The sequence below is a fragment of the Coturnix japonica genome, chromosome 2, assembly GCF_054131305.1.
Source record: "Coturnix japonica strain WE chromosome 2, WE-NBRP24, whole genome shotgun sequence".
Lineage (NCBI taxonomy): Eukaryota > Metazoa > Chordata > Aves > Galliformes > Phasianidae > Coturnix > Coturnix japonica.
This window is the reverse complement of record NC_140664.1, coordinates 84,793,177-84,812,909: the sequence shown is the minus strand read 5'-3', so window position 1 is coordinate 84,812,909 and position 19,733 is coordinate 84,793,177. Positions and strand designations below refer to the sequence as shown.

General features: G+C 42.5%; 1 protein-coding gene across 1 annotated transcript in view; it reads left to right on the top strand.

The window, feature by feature from the left end:
• The first annotated feature begins 463 nt into the window (after positions 1-463).
• The window catches only part of FBXL7 (F-box and leucine rich repeat protein 7), a 154,252-nt gene continuing 134,982 nt past the window's right edge, over positions 464-19,733 (top strand). The window contains exon 1 of the mRNA XM_015854444.3: positions 464-711. Coding sequence (XP_015709930.1) covers positions 675-711 — 37 coding nt within the window. The 5' untranslated portion in view covers positions 464-674. The remainder of the gene's footprint in view (positions 712-19,733) is intronic.

The window sequence follows — 19,733 nt, the reverse complement described above, 5'->3', positions numbered from 1 at the left end:
ATGTATTAGATGTTCGGGCAGTGAGGCTGCCCATAAAAGCTGTAGGTGCCCCATCCCTGGAGGCGCCCAAGTCCAGGTTGGATGGGACCCTGGGCAGCCTGACCCAGTGGTGGCAGCCCTGCCCACGGCACGGGGTTGGGGCTGGCTGGGCTTTGAGGTGCCTTCCATCCTATACCGTTCTGTGATTCTACGATGGAGCCTCTGCGAGCTTCAGGGTCTACTCAGGACCCACCAGAAAGTTAAAGCGATTATCTGAGGGGCCCAGACACATCCCGCACACTGCACTGAGGCACCACACGCCTCTCCCGTCGCCGGCCACCCTCAAGCCGGGCGCTGCGTCTTTAAAGGCCGGGGCTGGGGCTGGGCTCTTTTCCTCCTCCCTTCCCCCCCAAGGCCCGGCGGTGCGGGGCGCCGGGAGGAGGCGCCTGCCGCTAACAAAAGTCGGCGATCGGCGGCTGTAGCCGGTCTCTCTGCCCGGCAACAAGTGGCTGGAGGGGGCTGCCCGAGCTGTGAGGTGGGAGGGAAGGAAGGAGGGAGAAAGAAGAAGAAGAGAAGCCAAGACCAAGCCCGCGCGCTGTGCGGCGGGTCCCGTGGATTACAACTGGGGCAGGGAAGGCGCCTTCGCCTCGAGATGGTGGGCGGCGGGGAGCGGCGGTGAGCATGAAGGCGGCAGGATGGGCGCCAGCAACGGCAAGCAGTACGGCAGCGAGGGTGAGCAAAGAGAAGGGGGGGGTCATGGCTTGGGTACAGCCAGAGCTCGGGGGGGAGGGAGGACTCCGCCGCATCGCCCGTCTCCTGCCCGTCCCCCTCCCCTCCCGCGGCGCAAGTCGTGATAGTGCGGGAGTTGTTGCTATCGAGTTGCGATCGTGAGTCTTTGTGAGGCTTCCCGACTCGGGGTTCCTATATCGTGCGCTGTGCTGTATGACTGCTTCCTGTCTGAACAGAAAAAAGGAGAGAAGAAAAATCCACTCCGGGAAGCGGGTGGGGGAGAGTTAATGTTCTCCAGCTGTTATCCGTAGGTCCCGCTCCTGCCATTTCGCTCCGGCAGAACTTGAGCGCCTTGGGTTGTCCGTCCCTGGGAATTGGGATCAGAGCCTCTTCCAGTGCCTCCCAATGGGGAAATCCTGCCCTGTCCCCGGGATGGGAAGGGTTGGCGTTTTATGGCTCCCTGTCCCTTACACATGCTATTGTCGAGGGGTTTGGGCGTGATGTTGGGAGTAGGGCTGCGTCCGTGGGCCCGCAGGAATGTATTGGGAAAGGGAGCTGGCTCGGTGTGAAGAGGAGGGAGGCTGTGATGACTACCAGGAGCTGTGGGATCAGCTGCTGGGATGGCAGCTGCTTGCGGCACTGACCATTGCCTCGGTTGGAAATAAGAGTGCTGGAACTACAGCAACAAAGAACAAAACTTTGGTCTTTCAGTTCAAGTCACTTGTGCCATGCATTGCCCGTGTGCTCTAGGTCTGGCTTTCCTGGGAGCTTCTGCACAGCATCAAGTACTGTGAAATGTGGTGAGGCTCCTGATCTCTGCTTTATCTCTGGGTGATGGAGAGGAAAATAGATCTAGATTTGATGAAAGGAAGCCTTCGTGATTAGGTACTCTATTCCCATCTGGGGCTTCTGGTGCCATTGGCAACCAGACTACATAATTGCTGTAGAAAGCTGCTTTTAACACCATGCGATCGTGTGCCCAGTGGGGTGGAGTCACCATCCCTCTCTGAAGAAGTGTGTCCTGTTATGCTGTGCCCTGAGAGCAACCTGTGCCTCTAGGGTGAAGTCAATGGAGTGGAACTTGTAAAGTGTGTAACTTTCAGCTTTGTGTGCTTTGTAGGCTAACATCATACTGCAGCATGTGCAGTGCTAGGGACAGAGGGAGGCATCTCACTTTAGCTTAACTTTGGTGCTGTCATCTCATTCACTGCTTGCCAATATCTGAACTGGGATGGTACCTCTGAGTAGATCCCTTTTCCCCAGACTTGATTCTGAAACAGGATAACACCTGGTCTGAACTCATCTTAAATGTCAGTAGAGTTACTACTCGGAAAAGTGGACTAGGTATGACCACAGCTCCCATTTTCAAAGAAGAATATAGCGTCCCAAGTTGCGTTTATAGGAGTTTACCTGGCTTTACAAGTAAATCACTGACTGTAGCTTCTTTAGCTGTTCATTGCTTGGTCTTTCAGAATGCTTCCTTATGGGGATTGGCTTACAAGAGCTTGTTTCTCTAGAAAAAAGCAGAGCTTGAGATTTCAGGCTTATCGTAGTGTGCGGTAGATCCTGAGTGATGTGTTAAAGCTCAGAGCTGGTCTTTCTGAACCTTTTCCAGAGGTCAGGTCTGAGCAGCATGATGGAAGCTTGCAGGTTACTGGAGCAAGAAATCCATTTGAGCATGGAGCAGTTCTTCTGAGGCTTATGCTGATGTGGTGGAAACATGGGGTTAGTTGCTTTCCCAAGAGTGCTTATTGTTGTCTTTTGCTTTCTTGCCCTAGGGATAAATCCTTCACCTTTCTGTCACTGATTTAATTCTTTGCTTGATTTGCAAGGGGAGGCGTTCCTAGCTAATGTCTGAGAATGGAAGGAGCAGCCGGTTGCTGCTGAAGCATTAAAAGTCAGTTTTTTTTGTTCAAGGATCTCTGTTTAAAATACATTTCTGAGGAGAGCTGCAGCTGAATAAATAAGGCACGATTCCTGGCCTGGCGATGAGGAGGCTGGAGGGAAGTGTATCCCCCTGTATGTATTGCAGGGTGATCAGACACCTAGCCCTGCTGTGTGCAGCCAGTGGTGAGGGAGGGGGAGATGGAACAGCAGCTAGGGCAAGGAGATGGATGTCCTGAGTCAGCAGCTTTGCTGACAAGCTGACTTGTTTTTCTTCTTGGATCTGCACATGTAACTTCAGAAGGCTTAAGTGGAAACTCTTTGGGAATAACTTTAACCCAGTTCTGGGTTTGAAAATCCTTCTCCAAACTTTTTGGAGTGCTTGCTGTTCTCATACCACTCAGAGGGGTAATTCCCATGCAGATCCATGTGTTGTGCTGATGTGAATGTGGGAGTAGAAGCCTCAATGCATCACTGAGGTGGCAGCCACAAATCACGGGCAGCACAGTTTGTGGAGGTGGCTTCTGGTACTTGTGTAGCAATGGACTGGTGTGCACAGCTGCAGCTTTCCTGGAACTGCATTGTTAGCCAGTGTAAAGCAATGTGGTGAAAGGGGACCATCTATGTTTGCATCAGAGTAGGTTGTTCTCTTTGATCTTTTCCTTCAGGAGAGGGAAAATGTTCCCGGTCAACTTTACAGACCCAGTATTTCATACTTGTATTCTCTTTGGTGGAGCTGCTGCTGAACACTGCTTGTGAACTGTGCTGCCTTTGCTGGCAAACCAGATCTCTATTTATGTGGTGCTGGTGAGGGGTCAGACTCATGAGACACTGTGTGAAGAAATCTTCTTCTCCAAGAATCCCATTGCTTAGGACCTATAGGCCTGTTAGAATTTACTTCCCCATAACTTGTTTGTAGATTAACTTCACAAGCAATGCTTATGTCCAGTCTAAGCAGTCATTTACCAAGACAGTGGTGAGGTTATGGAACAGGCTGCCTGGGGAGGTTATAGATGCCCCATCCCTGGAGGTGTTTAAGGCCAGGTTGGATGGGACATTGGGCAGCCTTGTCTACTATTAAATGTGGAGGTTGGTGGTCCTGCCTGTGGCTGGGAGTTTGGAGATTCATCATCCTTAAGGTCCCTTCCAACCTGGGCATTCTGTGATTCTGTGAATGGCAGCAGTACAGCAAGGTGGTCTTGCACTAGATAAACTTTATAAGTGACGAGTAAGGTTTTTATTTAAAGAGTTAATTCATTGCAGTTTGTCAACTTACATCAATGATTTATATTGGTTTGTAGTACCTCAAGCGCATCACAGAATATTTTAATGAAGGTAAGAGAATGGAAAAGATGCTAAAACTGTTTTATAGAGTTATTTAACAATGAAATCATGACTCTTCTGCTGAGGTGTCCTCTCTGTACACTGTATTATCAGTAGGCAGGGAAATCTTTGAGCCCAGTGCTTGTTTTACCACCCTGTGTGAAGCCTGTAGAATGAAGAGCTTCATCAGGTTAGGCGTGAGTCTCCCCCAGGCTGTGCAGTTTATTCCCACTTAGTTTTCATGTCTGGGTTGAGTTTGTGTTAATTTTTGTGTAAATTTCCAGAACTTCTGCTCTGACAGTGGCAGACAGTTGCTAACCAAAAGTGGCCGTTGTAAATGCTGGCAAGGGTAGGCTTTTCTTATGCAACTTACAACTGAGCAATGCAAAAGGATTGTGTTTGTGTGTTTACAAAGTTTGTCTCCAAATAGTAAATTGTCTCTAAGCTACCCGCTCCTTGTTGTTCAGCTCACATGGCTGGGAGAGAGGGGAAGGGGTAGAGAGAGGGAAGGGTCAGGGTCTAAGTCTGGGTGCTGCTTCCAGGTTCCTACTTGTGAAAAGCATCTGTGCCTGTATACTTTCAAGTCGAAGTTGTTGCTCCAAAAATCTCCTCAGAGTGCTTAGTTTTCTGGCATTTTCCATCCTTTGGCTACTTCTGGATTCCTCACTTCTGCTAACAATTCCTAACTAGGAGTTGGTTTGCTTCTTTGTGGGTCTTGTTTGTGTTAGGAAAGTGACTGGCAGAAGGCAGTGGGTGACATCTGAAGGCTGAAGTACACAAGTGGTTTAGTGCTGCTGTTTGTTTTGTAGTCAGCCATGTCAGTATTCTTTAATAAATCAGGACAACTTTAATTCAGTAGTAAAAGCCCTTCAGAAATACAAAAATGAGTGGTGTATTGTCAGTAGAAGTTTGGCTTTCTTAGTACAGAGATGAAACATGCAACCTTTTGTGGAAATACAGATGTACAGCATGACTGGATGGATATGTTCTTTGTTGCTCAGCATTTACTTTGAGTCCTGTAGTATTGCTGTAGCTGACCTCAGGGAGAAGTATAGCCAATTCTGGTTATGTTCCTCTGTATGGGAAACTGGTAATCACAGCCTGAAACTCTGATTAAGCTGAGGCAAGAGTCAGGTCAGCTGTGGGAGCACAGGTGAGGGTAATTCAGCTGTGCTCCTGGAAGGGGTGGAGCCTGACTCCACCTCTCCTAGACCTCATTTAAGGGCTGACCGCCACTAAGGCAGCATCTCTTGGAGATTGCTCCTTTGTGGAGACTGGATAGTCAGCCTCAGTGTTTTCCAGCCAGACTGAAGGCATCCATATTGGTGAGTTTTTCTTATATATAACCTTTTGGATATCTATCACCATCCTTCTTGTATTATTACCATCTTTTGTATTATTCCACCTTATACCCTCACATCAGCTGTGTCCGTGGCTTTGCGTTAGGAGTTTATCAGAAGTAAAACCCTTCCCTTGGTCAGTACACAGACATCAGTAATTACTTGAGAAGAATGGCCATGGTCTCTGACAACTTCTCTGTAAGTAGCCCTTGAGGCAGACGCCATAAAGGCAAACATGCAAGGGTGCAATGAAGGCAACTTTTTTAGTTATCTACAGCATGTGCTATGAGTTGATAGTACCTCTGCTGTTCTTGAGCTTCTCCACAGAAGTCTCTGAAAGTCTTCCTTAATATGATGTCTATACTAAAAGACAAGCAGGTAGACTTGCAGTCACAGAGACTGAATTGTAGGGAAGTCTGGAATATGCACTGTTTCAAATGCTGCCTTAGAGGAAGGTTTGAGTCAGTTGGGTTTGGCTGGGTACTGAAGACAAAGGCTTCAGCTTGGTGCTGGCAGCCAGACTCAACAACAGCCATTTCTTAGTGAAATAGATCTCATCATGCTGCATACTTCATAACTTCTGCCTTAAATAAGTAAATGGGGGGATGGGAGGGAACTTTTTCCATATGCATTACTTCTATTCCACCAAACTTATATCTGTTCTAAGAGCGTGTTTCCATACAACTTGGGGCTTAACACATTGGTTTCTGTTTGAACTGGGTAATTATTGCAGTGATCAGCATGACACTGGGAATCTTTTTCCTTCCTGTGCTCAACAGGACTTTGCTGAAAATGCAACCCCAGCTTTTATATATCCGGCTCTCTTCTGAACAGAGGAATCTATAGTGGTGTATAAGCTTTTACTCTGATTTTAGTGGATCTTTGCTAAATGTCGAGGGCTTGTTTTAACCCATCTATGTGCAGAACTGATAGATGAAAATGCTTAATGTAGCATTTGGAAACTAGTGGGGTAGTGACCCTTGAACTCCAGGAGTCATGTGGTTAGACTTGTTGCTGTCGTATTCCTGCTCTAGTAGCGCTCATGTTAGTGAAGTACTTAACCTGGAGCTTTGTGTTGCAAAGCATTAGGGGCATGCTGGGGTAGTAAATCCTTCTGAAGAACCTTTGTGAAGTCAAGGGAGAAGCAGGAAGTGCTCTCTCATGCTTGTGTTTTGAATCAGGAAATTCCTGTCTACAATACATAAATTTGTCATATCAACATGTTAAATCACACGACTCTTTCTTTCTCAGAGATTTGTGTACAAATGCATATAACAGCAGGAGGAATAGTATATTGAACTATTCTAAAACACTGCACTAACTTGGAGGAAGGATTTTTAATAATCTTTCTCTATGAATCTATTGTAAAACTTATTTTTCTTAATTTCCTTTGTTTCTCTAAGCACACTAATGAAATTTGCAGGTAATGCTATGGAAGTAGTGGTTAAAAAGCTCAGATGTCTTGCTTTAAGAAACAAGAAATGGTAGGAGTAGCTGGAAATGTTGGAATAATATCAGTGGCAGTTCATTGGGAAGAGAACAAGAGTCAAACTGGCCGGTACGACAGTGAAAGGACAGTTTGGATAAGGTCCAGTTATTGCATCACAAGGATAATCTTGTATGACTGCTTGTACTATGAAGAAGCAGACCATCTACTTAAAGCTCTGTTACTACTGTGTTATCAGAGAGCACACGTTCCTTTAGGGATGTGTGAGTGAATGGAATAGAAGGGTTTAATCTTTTATTTTTTTATTTTTTTTCCTTAAATTATGTTTGTTTGTTTTTTTTAAAAAAAAAAAGTAAAAGAAAAAAAAACAACCAACCAAAGAAAAAAAAACAAAAAAAACAAAAACACATTAATTGGATTAAATATTTCAATTAAATCCCATCCTTCCAGGGCAGCAAAGCTGTTGTTGGAGTTGATGAACAGCATGTCTATTTGAGGGCTAGTTACAGTGCTCATGAGCTCTTATGAAATATGTTGTTTTCTCATTGCACAGTGATGGTAGTACTTGGTCTAAGAAGACACTACCGGAGCACAAGACAAAAGGCAATGGTTGCTCACTAACGGAGCTGCACATTACTGCCTTTCTGCAGTACCTAGTAAAACACACTTCTATTCTCCATTTTCCATTTGCCTTCTTTCCAACAGTTTATAAGAAAATTTCTCGTGACATCAGCGTAACTTTTTATTTGACTAAGATGATGGAAACAATAAGCTATTGCTGAAATATGTGGTGAAAATTGTTGATGTTATACTACTACGACTCATGCTTTTAGAATTTTTGGAACCTTTGGATTTATTGGGAGGTATAAATAAAAGCCTCGGAGTAGTGGGATTTCAATTCCAGTTAGCAATGCTAGCATTAAGTTGAAACTAACAATATGCTTTTGTATGTCAAGAAGATCTAGTAGTTGACCTCCCTCCTTGAGTTCATGTTTGATTGTACTCTTTTGTAGCCAACAAGCTTGAGGGCCCTCATCTGTTTTTTAGCAGGGCTTGAGAACATAGGTGCTCTTGCTGCAGAGTGTTTTGTTGAGGAGTTGCTTTCTTATTCTGGAACGTTGGACTGCCAGTGAAGATCAGCACAGGCAGTAACATTACACTGAGATTTTCCAATCAACTCCTGGCTGTATCTTGATATATGCTTTAGAGCCTGAAGTACACAGACAACATCTCCAAAGATGTTATCTTTGTGAACTTTCTCCCTTGCTGAGAGGTCCAGGCTCTCTCTGCTTCTCCTCATATGTTGGATGTGCCAATCTCTTCATCTTTTTGGCCTCTTGCTGGGCTTTCCCTAGTATGTCTGTATTTCTCCTGCGCTGAGTTCCTGACCTGGACCAAATTCTCTGGGTGTGGTCTCATTGGTACTGTGCAGACGAGTAGGATCACCTCTCTCATCCTGCTGATAGTGCATTTTTCCACTCTGAAGACAGAGGTGATTTTTTTTTTCTTCCATCCAGTTCTCAAGAACCACTCCTGATTGCCATGACCTTTCCAAGATATCCAAGTCACCTTGCCATGGCACTGCCTGGTTTCATCAGTGCTGAGAGGTGCATCTGTTCAGGTCTCCTGGATTTACTTCTGATTTAGTTCAAGTGTTCCCCAGCTCCATCCTGTTCTGCTGGCTGCTTGCATGTACGGAAGGTACTTCTGGATTTTCATAAGCAGAGTTCAACTGCAGTAAGTTCTGGCAAGTGCTAAGGCTGTTTTTAAGTAGCTGATTTAAGTAGTTGATTATTTCTAAAAGTGTTCTGTAAACTTTTGTCTCCAGCTGGTTTAGAGATTATCAGCTTTTTTTTTTTTTTTTTTTTTTATCCTTACAGCAGTAAGGTAAAGTCTTCCTTTCCACTGCTGAAAGAAACTCACTCTCCATATTGACAGTGCTTTCCTGCCCAAGGAGGTTGTGGATTCTTCTTGTCTGGAGATATTCAAGGCCTACCTGTGCGGCCTGCTGTGTAGGGGGCCTGCTTTGCAAGGGAGTTGGATTCAATGATCTCTGGAGGTGCCTTCCAGCCCTGACAATTCTGAGTCTGTGATCTTCCCAAGACTTCTGCTGGTCAAATCTGATTCTGTTGGTTTTCATTGCATCTGGCAGCAAGAATGGCCTTTGCTTTTAGGAAAAGCTTCCTACTGAATTTTGCTGATTCCAGAAGGGAGAGCTATCCCTGGTATATTTTCTTGCTATTCTAGAAAATGAAGATTGTTGCTTTAATTAATAAGTTATTTTAGGATTAGTTATGGTAGAAAATAATTTCCATAGTTATTAAGTTGTTGTAGCCATGACTTCATCAGTTTCTGGTAGAAATGAGTGATTTTTAGTAGAGATTTCTTTCTTTCTACATTTTGTAGAATCGAATAGTAATAATAGAAAGCCTTAACTATAACTATACCCACTGTCTGAATTAAAAGGTTCAGACATAAAAAAATGTTACCCTTTAGGGTTTTTTTTTCCTGTTTTTCTTTACATTTGTATGTATAGAGTATACAGCATAGTCTGATAGGAAGTTTTTGTTGGCATTCTGGGTAGAATATTTTGCTCATGGCTTTGTTTCTTTTGGGAAAGCATTGCTTTTATTTCTTTGTGAGTGTACCTTTTGTCGCACTATTTAGTTGTCTTTACGGGGGAACATGAATACTTGTTGTGAGTATTTTGTCTCTTGCCAGGAACTGCTGGAACAAAGGTGAATGTGAAACTTCCTCTCCCTCAAACAATTACTAATCTTTCCCACTTTGGTTTCAAGTGGCTGCATGCAAAAGTTTTTCTCATAACTGAGAAATTATCCAACTGTGAATGGGCTCACAGCTTATCAAGAAGTAAGGCAGGAACTGGGAGTAAGCGGAAGGGTTAGTTTCTGCTCAGTTGTCCAGGAATTTATTGATTTGAAGCATTGTGTTTTAATTAAGGGCTTTGGCGGTGATGTCATTTGCTTCTCACCATGGGATGTCAAACTGTATTTCTGTCTCCAGAAACTGAACTAAAATGACTGTCCAGCACTGAATGTGTTTCTCTAGTTCTGGGTCAGAAAACGTGGTGGAATTAAAGCACACTGTTGCCTACCTGTTCTGAGCTGGGGAGGAAGTGTTGGAAGAGCAAGTTGGACAGAAGAAGTGAGCATCGCAGACTTGCTCCTTTCTGGGTTTCCTGCTTTCATTTTGCCAGGCTTCATTTTCTATAGAAAATTCATGCCTTTCTGTGGATAACATCTCTGCTTTTCCCTCCCAATCGCCCTGTCCTTCACTGAAGTGTAGGGTTTCTTAATTAAGCCCCTACATGAGCAGCAACATTCCTGGAAAGTGAAGTTCAGCTTCCATGGGATTAGCTTCTAAACCAGAACAAGTCTGGTCAGACATAGGAGCCTTTAAAGCAGGAGTGCTGGCACTTAGTGACTGTGTGGTTTGTCTGTTTGTGCCTTTCAAGCACTGATTAATCCTATCCATGTTTTCCCCAGTTTTCTTCCTAAATCAGATACTAGCACTTGGCTGAAAGGAGTGTGGTAGGTAGGACACAGAGCCTGGTCTCTTTGTGAATCATACTATTAATTGGGGTGTTTCTGAGGATTGCCATCCATGGTTTTGAGTGACTGCGGGAGGAAATGTAAGACAAATTGTGAAGGATTCTGAAAATTTAGGAGGCATTTTGGAGCCAAGGCCAGGTTTTTAACTGCACACTTGAAGTGAAGAAAAATCCTTATGCATTCTTTCTTTAACCCTGTAATTGCTGGCTTATGGCTAGCAAGTGGAGTATAGACAAAATCACTTAGAACAGGTAGAACTCATTCTTCTAAGTCTCCCTTTAACATTAGCTGAAGAAATCCTCTATTTTCCAAGGTCTGGAAGTGATGGTACTTCTCCTCTGAAGAACACCTAAGTCTGCTGGCTCATTCCCCAGAACAACCATTTTAGAAGAGATGGATGAAGTTTGTCCATCTCACATGCTGGATTATTTCAGTAAGGTAGTGTTTTACACTGGATTTCAGAAGCAATTTCAAAGAATTATTGGGGTTATTACTGATTTCTAATCTGCTTTATGTGTACTCTCCAGAAACTGTGAGGTAATGAGGGAACTGATTCTCTGTGGTGCCTTCATACTCAGCATGTTCGAACTGCCACTGAAGTCTTCTGCAGTTCATTTTTAACTCTCTAGAGTGAGCTCTGCTTTCCTACAGAATGAAGAGGCTTATTAATAATGCTTGTAGGTGCTATATGTCACCTGGTTGGGTTTTGACCTCTGAGTTTCTGTAGAGTCTAACAGAAAGTAATTCTGCTAAAAGCAAAAAGAGCTGGTATCTCTTTACCACCCTCATTGTTTTGGATGCGTGTGGTCGGTAAATACTGTTGATGCTTCAGTAGGGTTGTAGAATTGGGGACTAATCTTTAGTTGCCAATGGCTGGATGTCAGAACTAAAAGTAACAGAACTGTTCTACTTTCTCTCTTTGCAAACAGTAGATATTCTTCAATTCTGTTGAAAGTGAACTTGGATGCTCTTTCCCAGCACTTACTATGTTGTAACAACATAACGCTAGTCCACTCTGAGGATTTTTTGGATTACCTTGGGTTGTAGACTTGACAACAGGAGGTTTTGAGTAAAAAGTGCAGTATAATCTCAAGGGCAGCCATGAGCTGTAAGAAGGGAGATATGTATACGTGGAAAGGTAAGGGTTCTTTACTAGGCTGTCTTTGTTTGGATACCTGCTGAAATCTTAAGTCAGACTGTTTCACTAGATAGTTATCTAGTGAACTGACTGCTCTTGGCTATGAATGTACCTGAAATAGAAGGCTTGTTTCTTGTAATAGTAAATTTGAATAATAGAACTGTATTGTCAATTTTCACTATTAAAATGGGATAACATTCTGATAGGGATAGTCAGACATACTGAGTTGCCTCCTTAAGTGGGGGTCAGGGAAAGCCCAGCGCAAGTGATTTGAGAATGGAATGTGTTAAGAAGGCTGGAATCCAGATTCACAATACTTCTCTTGAGAATATGTAACTCACATCAGTTACACAGGAAAGTCATTAAAATTTGGCTATCTTCTGAAATGCATCAGCTGAATCTTGTTAAATCTAGTTTCCATCAAACCAGAAATCAACTAATTGCATTTTTCATAAACAGCTTGCCATAATGTTTTCATAGCTGCAACAGGGAAGGAAAGGAAAATATATACCCTATGTTTTTTGTCATGTTTTAACCTGAAGACATGGCCTTTCATGTAGGTGGTGGTCTTTGTTTGGTTGTTTTGTTTTAAACAAGTTGTTTTCACTATGCCCCAACAGATATTAAAAACTTTTAAGAATGTCTTCATACACAGAATATGACTAATATTTTAATGCCTAGATAATGCTTATCCTGATGTTCTGTGTTAATATATATTAATGCAGTGCACAGAGTAGACTCAGTGAAGCATGACAGCCCAGGTCTGTTTATGCAGGGCTATCGTTTTTAGAGAGTTAGGGGTTAAAATGAATTCACTGATGTAATGTGCTCCTTGTTTGCTGTCCTGTGGTGGAGATGATGGCACTAGATGTAATAAGCTGAGTGTTCCCCTGGGACTTCCCAGTGGGGTATTTTGTGTTAAATGAGACCGGGAAGCTGCATCTGGGCAGTGGTGGAGTAACTCCTACAATGTGGAGCTGTACAGTCTTAGCTTTTGTAAATGTGTTGCTTGCCTCCAGTTGCTAAAGGAGTTCCCAATCTGTAGAATGAGTTAGAGTAGCTTAGTATTATTTTTTCTGTTTGGTTGTAGTCCAATAGACTTCAAGAATGTGGCACATAAGGCAGTCAGTCCTAAAGTGTTTTTATCTGTGTTAAGAGTTTGATTAGTTTGAAAGGTAAACAAACTTTTTGCATTTTTTTTTTCTATTAGTTTGCCACTCATGTGGAGATTTGCTTTGAAGTAAAATAAATTTATCATTTGATAGCATGGTTAATCTGATTCTTTCGTGAAGTCTGACAGCAGTTCTTTGTAGTTCAGTGACTGCCTGCAAGGTGAATAAAGCCTTGGCTGTGATCTTGCATGGTGATGGTGGGCATTACTGCGACTGCTGCTTGACTCTGCAGCTCAGGCAGTGCTTTTCTGTATTAGTGGAGTTCAGAAAGCACAGTGATGTTTAACATCCTGAGGCAGTAGCTCTTATTACACTTAACTGCTCAGAGTAAATTGCAGAGGGGCTAAGATGCTGTTCTCCCATTGCATATTTGCTCCCATAGTTGTGCCTTCGGAGGAGTGTTAAGGATTTATCTTCTGCAATATAGTTTTAGGAGTAGTGTGAGAAGAGTGGGCACTGTGAGTGCTAGTGTTCTGAAAATGTTTCTTGGGACCCAGATGAAAAGTTGTGTCTGGAATATTTCTGTTGATTGTCTGTAAGAAGCACAGGAAATGGAAAGGCCAGCTAAACTATAGCAGCCAAAGGAAAATTTAGGAGTCACAGAACCCCAGGCCCTGCTGCCCCCAGTCTCTATTCACATTTGTCATAAATCTGGTGACAGAACTAGGTGGCAGAACTAGATAACGACTCCTCCACTTCAGAAAAAAGAAGGGGGAATAGAAGCTGGAGAAGGCAGAAGTTCAGAGCCAGACTACCAGGTGGAAAAGGGAGAAGCCTTGTCCCCTCAAGTCTTCCAGTCCTTCAGGTGAGCTCTCAGTGAGCACCAGAGCTGCAGGTGAACCTACAGGCAGGATTTTCTTCTGCTTTTACTTTACTGTCTTGATTTCTACTCTGAATTGGGGTTGAAGATAATAGCGGAGGATGCTAAGGATTGACACTGCTGCTTAAGTGTGGGGAAACCTGTGTAAATCTCCAGGTTTGGCAAAATTTCAGTTACTTTGTGAAGATAACGACCTGCCAGGTTTGCTAAGTTCTCTTGCCTCAAGGCAAAATCATTTGTATTTTCTGACTTCTGTTTCCTTGCCCCTGAAGCTGTTCAGTCTTTAAGTTAAACAGAAGCATGCAAAAATTCTTTTTTTAAAATTCTGATCTGGGCATTTGGCCATAATAAACAGACCAGAGTTGCTGCTTCTTTGAATGTTTAATGACAATAAAATAAATTGTTACAGAGTACCCTATGCCTCATTTGTAGCGAAGTACCACTTATCTCGGTGTTGTGTGCACATGTGTAATGTATAAATGCCATTTAGATTTGAACGCCTCTATTTTTGATGCTAACCTCAACTGGTGGTTGCTTCCTTGGGATTCATTAGCATGCTTTCTGCTAACCAAAAACACGTACTTGACCTGTGAAAGTGTGCTGCTGCTGTGGGGACTACTTGCCTTCTTCTGTAACATGTGGGATTTTGAGCATTAGTCCTTCAGGACAGTGTAGCTTTTATCAGTTTCCATCAGGGAGTGACTCAGTGTGTTGTTGTTTTTTTCTTTCTTGGAGTTCAATACTAGTTCTGTGCTCCTGGGTCTCAAGAAATGTTGTGTATTGATTGCTCAGGTGATGCTCATCTCTCTCAAGGATAAGAGCTCGGGTTTTCTTACAAACTGTGTCCATCGATATGTGATTGAAATTAATATCCTACAGGAAATTATCAACAGTGGCAGCGGAGGTAGTAATTTGATGAAGGGGGCTGAAGCACTTAGTATAAGTGAAATGCTGCAATTGTTTTTTGTTTTTAAAATTAAATCCTACGAGTTGAGGCCATGTGTCTTGTACAGCTATTTAAAAATATTTCTGACACCTTGTGGTTGAGCCTTAGAGCAGCAGCAATAGGAAAGATTTCTTTAGCAAGGGAGAGTAGATTTCTCCTTGCTGCGTAATGATGCTTTTCTGGCTCTGCTTTAAAGTGCAGCCATGTTGTATGACAGTGTATTAACCTAGTTGTCTAAGCTATTCCTCTCTGTTCAAGATAAGATAATTAAAGTTCCATGAATTTGTGTTGAACTACAAAGGACCCTTCTAGAGTTCTGGAAATTCAATTTTGTCATGTGTATAGTGCATTGGATTTATGGACAGTAAGAAATAAAGCTGCCTTTTCTCAAGGCTTTTATTTTTCCTGCATAAGCATTTTTATTGTTCATCTGTTTTCAATAGCTCTCAATAAGGGATGGGTTTTACAAAACATTCTTACAGTAAAACCTTTGAAGCGTATCGTTACTTGGGCTCATCTTACCCTGAAAAAGCTTTTTCTCAAATACTTTACTTATATTACGTGGGACTGCTGTATCTTCTAGCCATGTCTTGGACTTGATGGGACCAACTGGGACAGTTTTCACTGAGAGTGACTGTCAGCAGGTCTAAGCCTGTGTGTGCATATGTAAGGCACGCTCGTTCTTATGGGCATCTCTGCTCTGCTTGGAAAAAGCAAGACAGCCTTTAAAAGAGAACTGAGAGCTAATCTACCAGGTGACTTAATCAGCTGGTTGTAACTGGAAGTCTTAGGTTAGGACTAATTTGGCTTATGCTGCAAAAAGGGCATTTCTGTATAGAGCGTGTAATGGTTCCCTCAGATTTGGTAAAGTGTCCTTGGAGAGTCCTTATGTTACTAGTACTGTTGTCTATCCTGAGATCCTTACCTGTGTAGAAGCTTTGCATGGGAAGAAATGTTTGTTGCTAATGGACGTTACTATATCAGCTAAAGTTTGTAAGGTTGATCTGGCCTGTGAATTTCAAATAACTTGTGCAGAAATCCTTTATGGTCTTGAACCTATTCCAGAGGTTTAAGAGGAATAGGAATTCTGGGCCTGAGTTTCCTCCTTGGTAAGGACAGAAGACAGGCAAATAGACACGTTTACTATCTGTGATTATTGGCTGAATCCTACAAGAAGAGGATTTTGTAGCTTGATAACAGCCCTGACTCAAAGCTGTTTAACTTGCATGTCTCTCTGTTTGTAATTATGTAATCTTGCTTAGGCTTGCTTTTTGTAAATACTGGTTTCTGTATAGTGAGCATTTCCTTCAGCATGAGAATAAAAGGCAATTTTGAGATGTTTTCCCCATCACAAGGTATGATAGTCCATGACTTAACGCATGTTTGATGGTTATGGCTGAACTTTTTCTGTAGGTCATACTTCTCTTCAGATCTGGTAGGGTCTTTTGCACTCTCCTGGACTGTACTCTTAAAAGAAGAGCGCCAAGTACTCTAAATACCTTAAGGTACTTTACTAAAAGCTGAACATTCCCAGCATCTGCTGCTTTCCTCCAAGGAATACTCCTGTTCCTGGCCCATTTGCCATGTTTTGTATCTCCTGGCAGGAGCAGCTTCTGGTAGCTGGATATTGGATACCTGCAGGCATGTCAGCATGGCTCTGCTTCCACACAGGGGAGCTGGTGTTAATACTTAAGATTATGAAGAGTAACTGGGGTTTGGAAATGCCAACTACCTTGGTCATCCCCACGTTAGGTCAACAAATGGCTGTGACAGGTGAGCTAAACTGGGGAATTTACTTCAGGGAAACTCCTCTTGCAGTGCTGTAAGAGTAGAGGGAACTTTGTCCCATCTTTTTGACTTGAGTGTTGATTTTTTCTTTTTAGGTATAATATAGAACTTGCGATTCTGGAAATACAGAAGCAGTGCAGCTGCAAGGGCTGCTCTGAAAGTAATGTCTCCTGTTTTATTATGTCAGAGGCAGATCACTGAATCACGAAGGTTGGAAAAGACCTCTAAGGTCATCCAGTCCAACTGTCCACTTATTACCAATATTTTCCACTAAACCATGAACCTCAGTTTGACATCAGTTGTAGTTTCAATGGGATTAAAGTAGAAGGCATTACTTTTGTCGCAACCTATGTACTTATAATAAAGACCTGACTTTTAAATAATAAGTTGGAATGATGTCATGGCTTGCCATTCATTGATTCATGTAAAATTAGTAGTTGAAAACCACTATGGAAACTGTTAAGTGATTTTTTTAAAAAAGCAGTAGTGAGATATAGTGCTCACTTTGTGTACAGATCAAAAATAGATGTATGGAAAATGACAGTCTAAATAGTTGTAAATGCTCTGATTGTGGCTGGATCACCAGAAATATTTCCAGGCAGGCATTCAGACTATGTTACTTGAGCTGATCAAGGTAACTACCGTGCTTGTTTGTCACAGTCAACAATATAAATTCCATCTCTTGTTTTCTGCTTTATTTCTTGTTTTCTGCTTTATTATGCCTTCCATTAGGGAGTCCATGAGCTGAGGTTTGCTATTGTCATGATTTTTTCTGTTCTATGATCTCTTCTAGATCATCTTCAGATAACCTACAGCAGGCATAGGACACTGAAGTTCAAGCAGTCTGTCTAGGCTGTTTTAGTGCCTCTGCCATTGGAGCTAGCAGCGGTCTATATTTAAGCCCTGAAATTAAATTTGTTTCATTCCCAGTGATTTTCTTGTTCAATTGCATAATTGATGGATACATCTAAAGTTGACTATTAATTATGGTTGCCCCTCATCTTTTAATATGATTTTGCCTGAAGATTAAATTGTCTTATTTACGCATAAGACAGTGCTCTAGCCTTTTAGTGCTTTTTTTTTTCCTGAAGGAGGTCTGCTAAGCAGTCAGTTACAAGAGTTCTTAGTGTTCATTGCAGCAGTTTTCACTTAGGTATGAGTGTCCTCCTTGCTTTTAATGCAAGTGGGGTTGAAGCTCTTGCAAAGAATATGCAGATAGTAGTATTATAATTCATATGTAGTAACACAGGTGTGAGTCAAAGGTCTGATTAGAAATTGCTTTGCCACTTTAATAGAATTATTGAAACTTTGATTTAAAGATAAATTAGAATATATTACCTTCATGTTAGAAATAAATCTTACTGGCTTGCAGGTGGTTAGACTTTTGTGGAGAATTTTTCCTAAATATCTGACTCCATAGAGTTGAATTTACAATACAGTGTTCCCTCAGAGACCTTTCTTGAGTAACATTTTCATTATTGACTCTGAACTGATCAACTCGGGCAATATGTAAATAACAATGGGAAGTAGTCCAACTATAAAAGGATTATAAATGCTAGAGAAACGAAACACTGTTGAGTAGAAAAGTAGAAGTGGCGCTAATTCAGAGGTGCAAGAATCTGAGTGATGCGTGGAGAGGGACCAGCCCAGTAAAATCTGTAATGGGTATCTCGTTGATTGAAAACAGCTAAGGAGAAGGATCACAAGTGTGTTTTTTGTGTGAACTGTCTGTGGATTGTTAGCATGGCTATGGTTGGAGGTGGGGAAAGGCTACTGTGCCTTTGTTTAAAAATATATATAATTACCTTTTTTATCTTTATAGATTTTATTTTTTTTATCCTTATTTTTATCTTTTACACAGTCTCTTATATATACATAAAATACTGTGCGAAAGATAATATTTAGAGGGCCTGAATGGTAGTGTTGATATAAGCCAGAGCAACTGTAGGTAAATGCTGTTACAGTGCTTGGACAAAGTGGGAACTCTACCTCCCATATAGACCTCTTTTTAAGACTGGTGTGTGACAGTGAAAAAAGAAATGGGACTTGTTTCCCAGAGGCAGAACAAAGTTGTGGGTGGATGTGCTTTTTCTGTACTTCTGTGTGGGAGGGAGGGGGGTCATCACTGGTTCCTCTGTGAAAATGTGGGGGTATATAAATCAGTAATGGAAAATTAGGCTGAAAGCAGAAGCCTGTAATACTTGATTGTGGTAACTACATTTCAAAATTAACTTCTCCTACCAGAGCTAGGGTACCAAACAAGAGGTCAGTTGTTTTGATTGTACTGACCTTTCTGTAATGTAGGGAGAAAGTAATTATCTGAATAAAAGAACCTAGAAAATAACATTTGTGCTTGCTATTTTGTTGTTTTCCTATTGGGCCTTAAGTTTGTATGGAGATTCAGTGGCACAGCTACTCTGCACACCCTTTATCCCATAAGAAGGAAACCTGTAAGGATATAACTGCTTTTTCCCAGTACTGGAAGAAGTCATGTTCACAGACTATCCTAAGTTGGAAGGGTCCCCTAAGTCCAACTCCACACAGCAACACCCAAAATCCAGACCATGCATGTGAGAGCACTGTCCAAATGCTCCTTGAACTCTGGCATATGGGGTTGTGCCCACTGCCCTCTGGTGAGTGCTGCCCCTCTGCTCCCCATGAGGAGCTGTAGCCACTATGAGGCCTCCCCTCAGCTCCTCTGCTCTGCACTGAGGAAGCCCAGGGGCCTCAACCATTCCTCACACATATTATCTTCTAGACTCTTCAGTATGTTCAAACCCCTCCTTTGCTCTCTAGCAGCTTTGGTGCTCCGGCTACAGATGCCCTGTAGCCTGATTTAAGCACCTGGTTGTCTTGAATGTTACGATGCTGGTACAGCAGGGCTGCTCCCTTAGTTCATATCATGACAAACAGAGACAGCAGTTAAGAGGCACATCATTAGCTCTCTGCATTGCTTGGTCTGCCTTACTGTGGGCTGTGCTTCAAAAAACTGCTTAATTAAATGTCAGGATTGCTGCCAAATTCCAGCACGAGGAAACAGAAACATTCTCTGCAGGCACGTTGAGCAGGCAGTTGATGAGAAACCTGATGCGTCCTGGGGATTGTGCTCTCCAGAGGATGCTCTTCCACTTCAGAGACTGGAAAGAACAGATGAGAGGAGCAGATGAGTTCTTCTGCAGCACTGACAAGTTGAATCTCTTCCTCCTGTCTGTGCAGGAAGAGCAGTAAGTAGCTATTTGCAAGAATGCAGTTCAGTTGTCTGTCAGTCGCAGATACTTCTGCAGTTGCTTTTTTTTACAACGCTGCCCCAACAGCCAGTCTAGTTCAGTTTGCTGTATCAGTGCAGACTTGTTAGATGAGGAGAGTGACACGACCACCTACTTCATCCCTTGATTTTTACAGCTTTCTTTAAAAGGAATAAATCGTTATGGAAGATAATGTGTATCATGACCCTGCATTCCTTTGTAGGGATCCTGTTATATGTCACTTGGCAGTTTGTTTTACACCCTGTAGTGGGCACTTTTAATTCTCTGCTGTTCTCTTCAGCAAAAAAATGAGATTAACTGCTTGCCCTTATCAGCGAAACTAGAAAGCT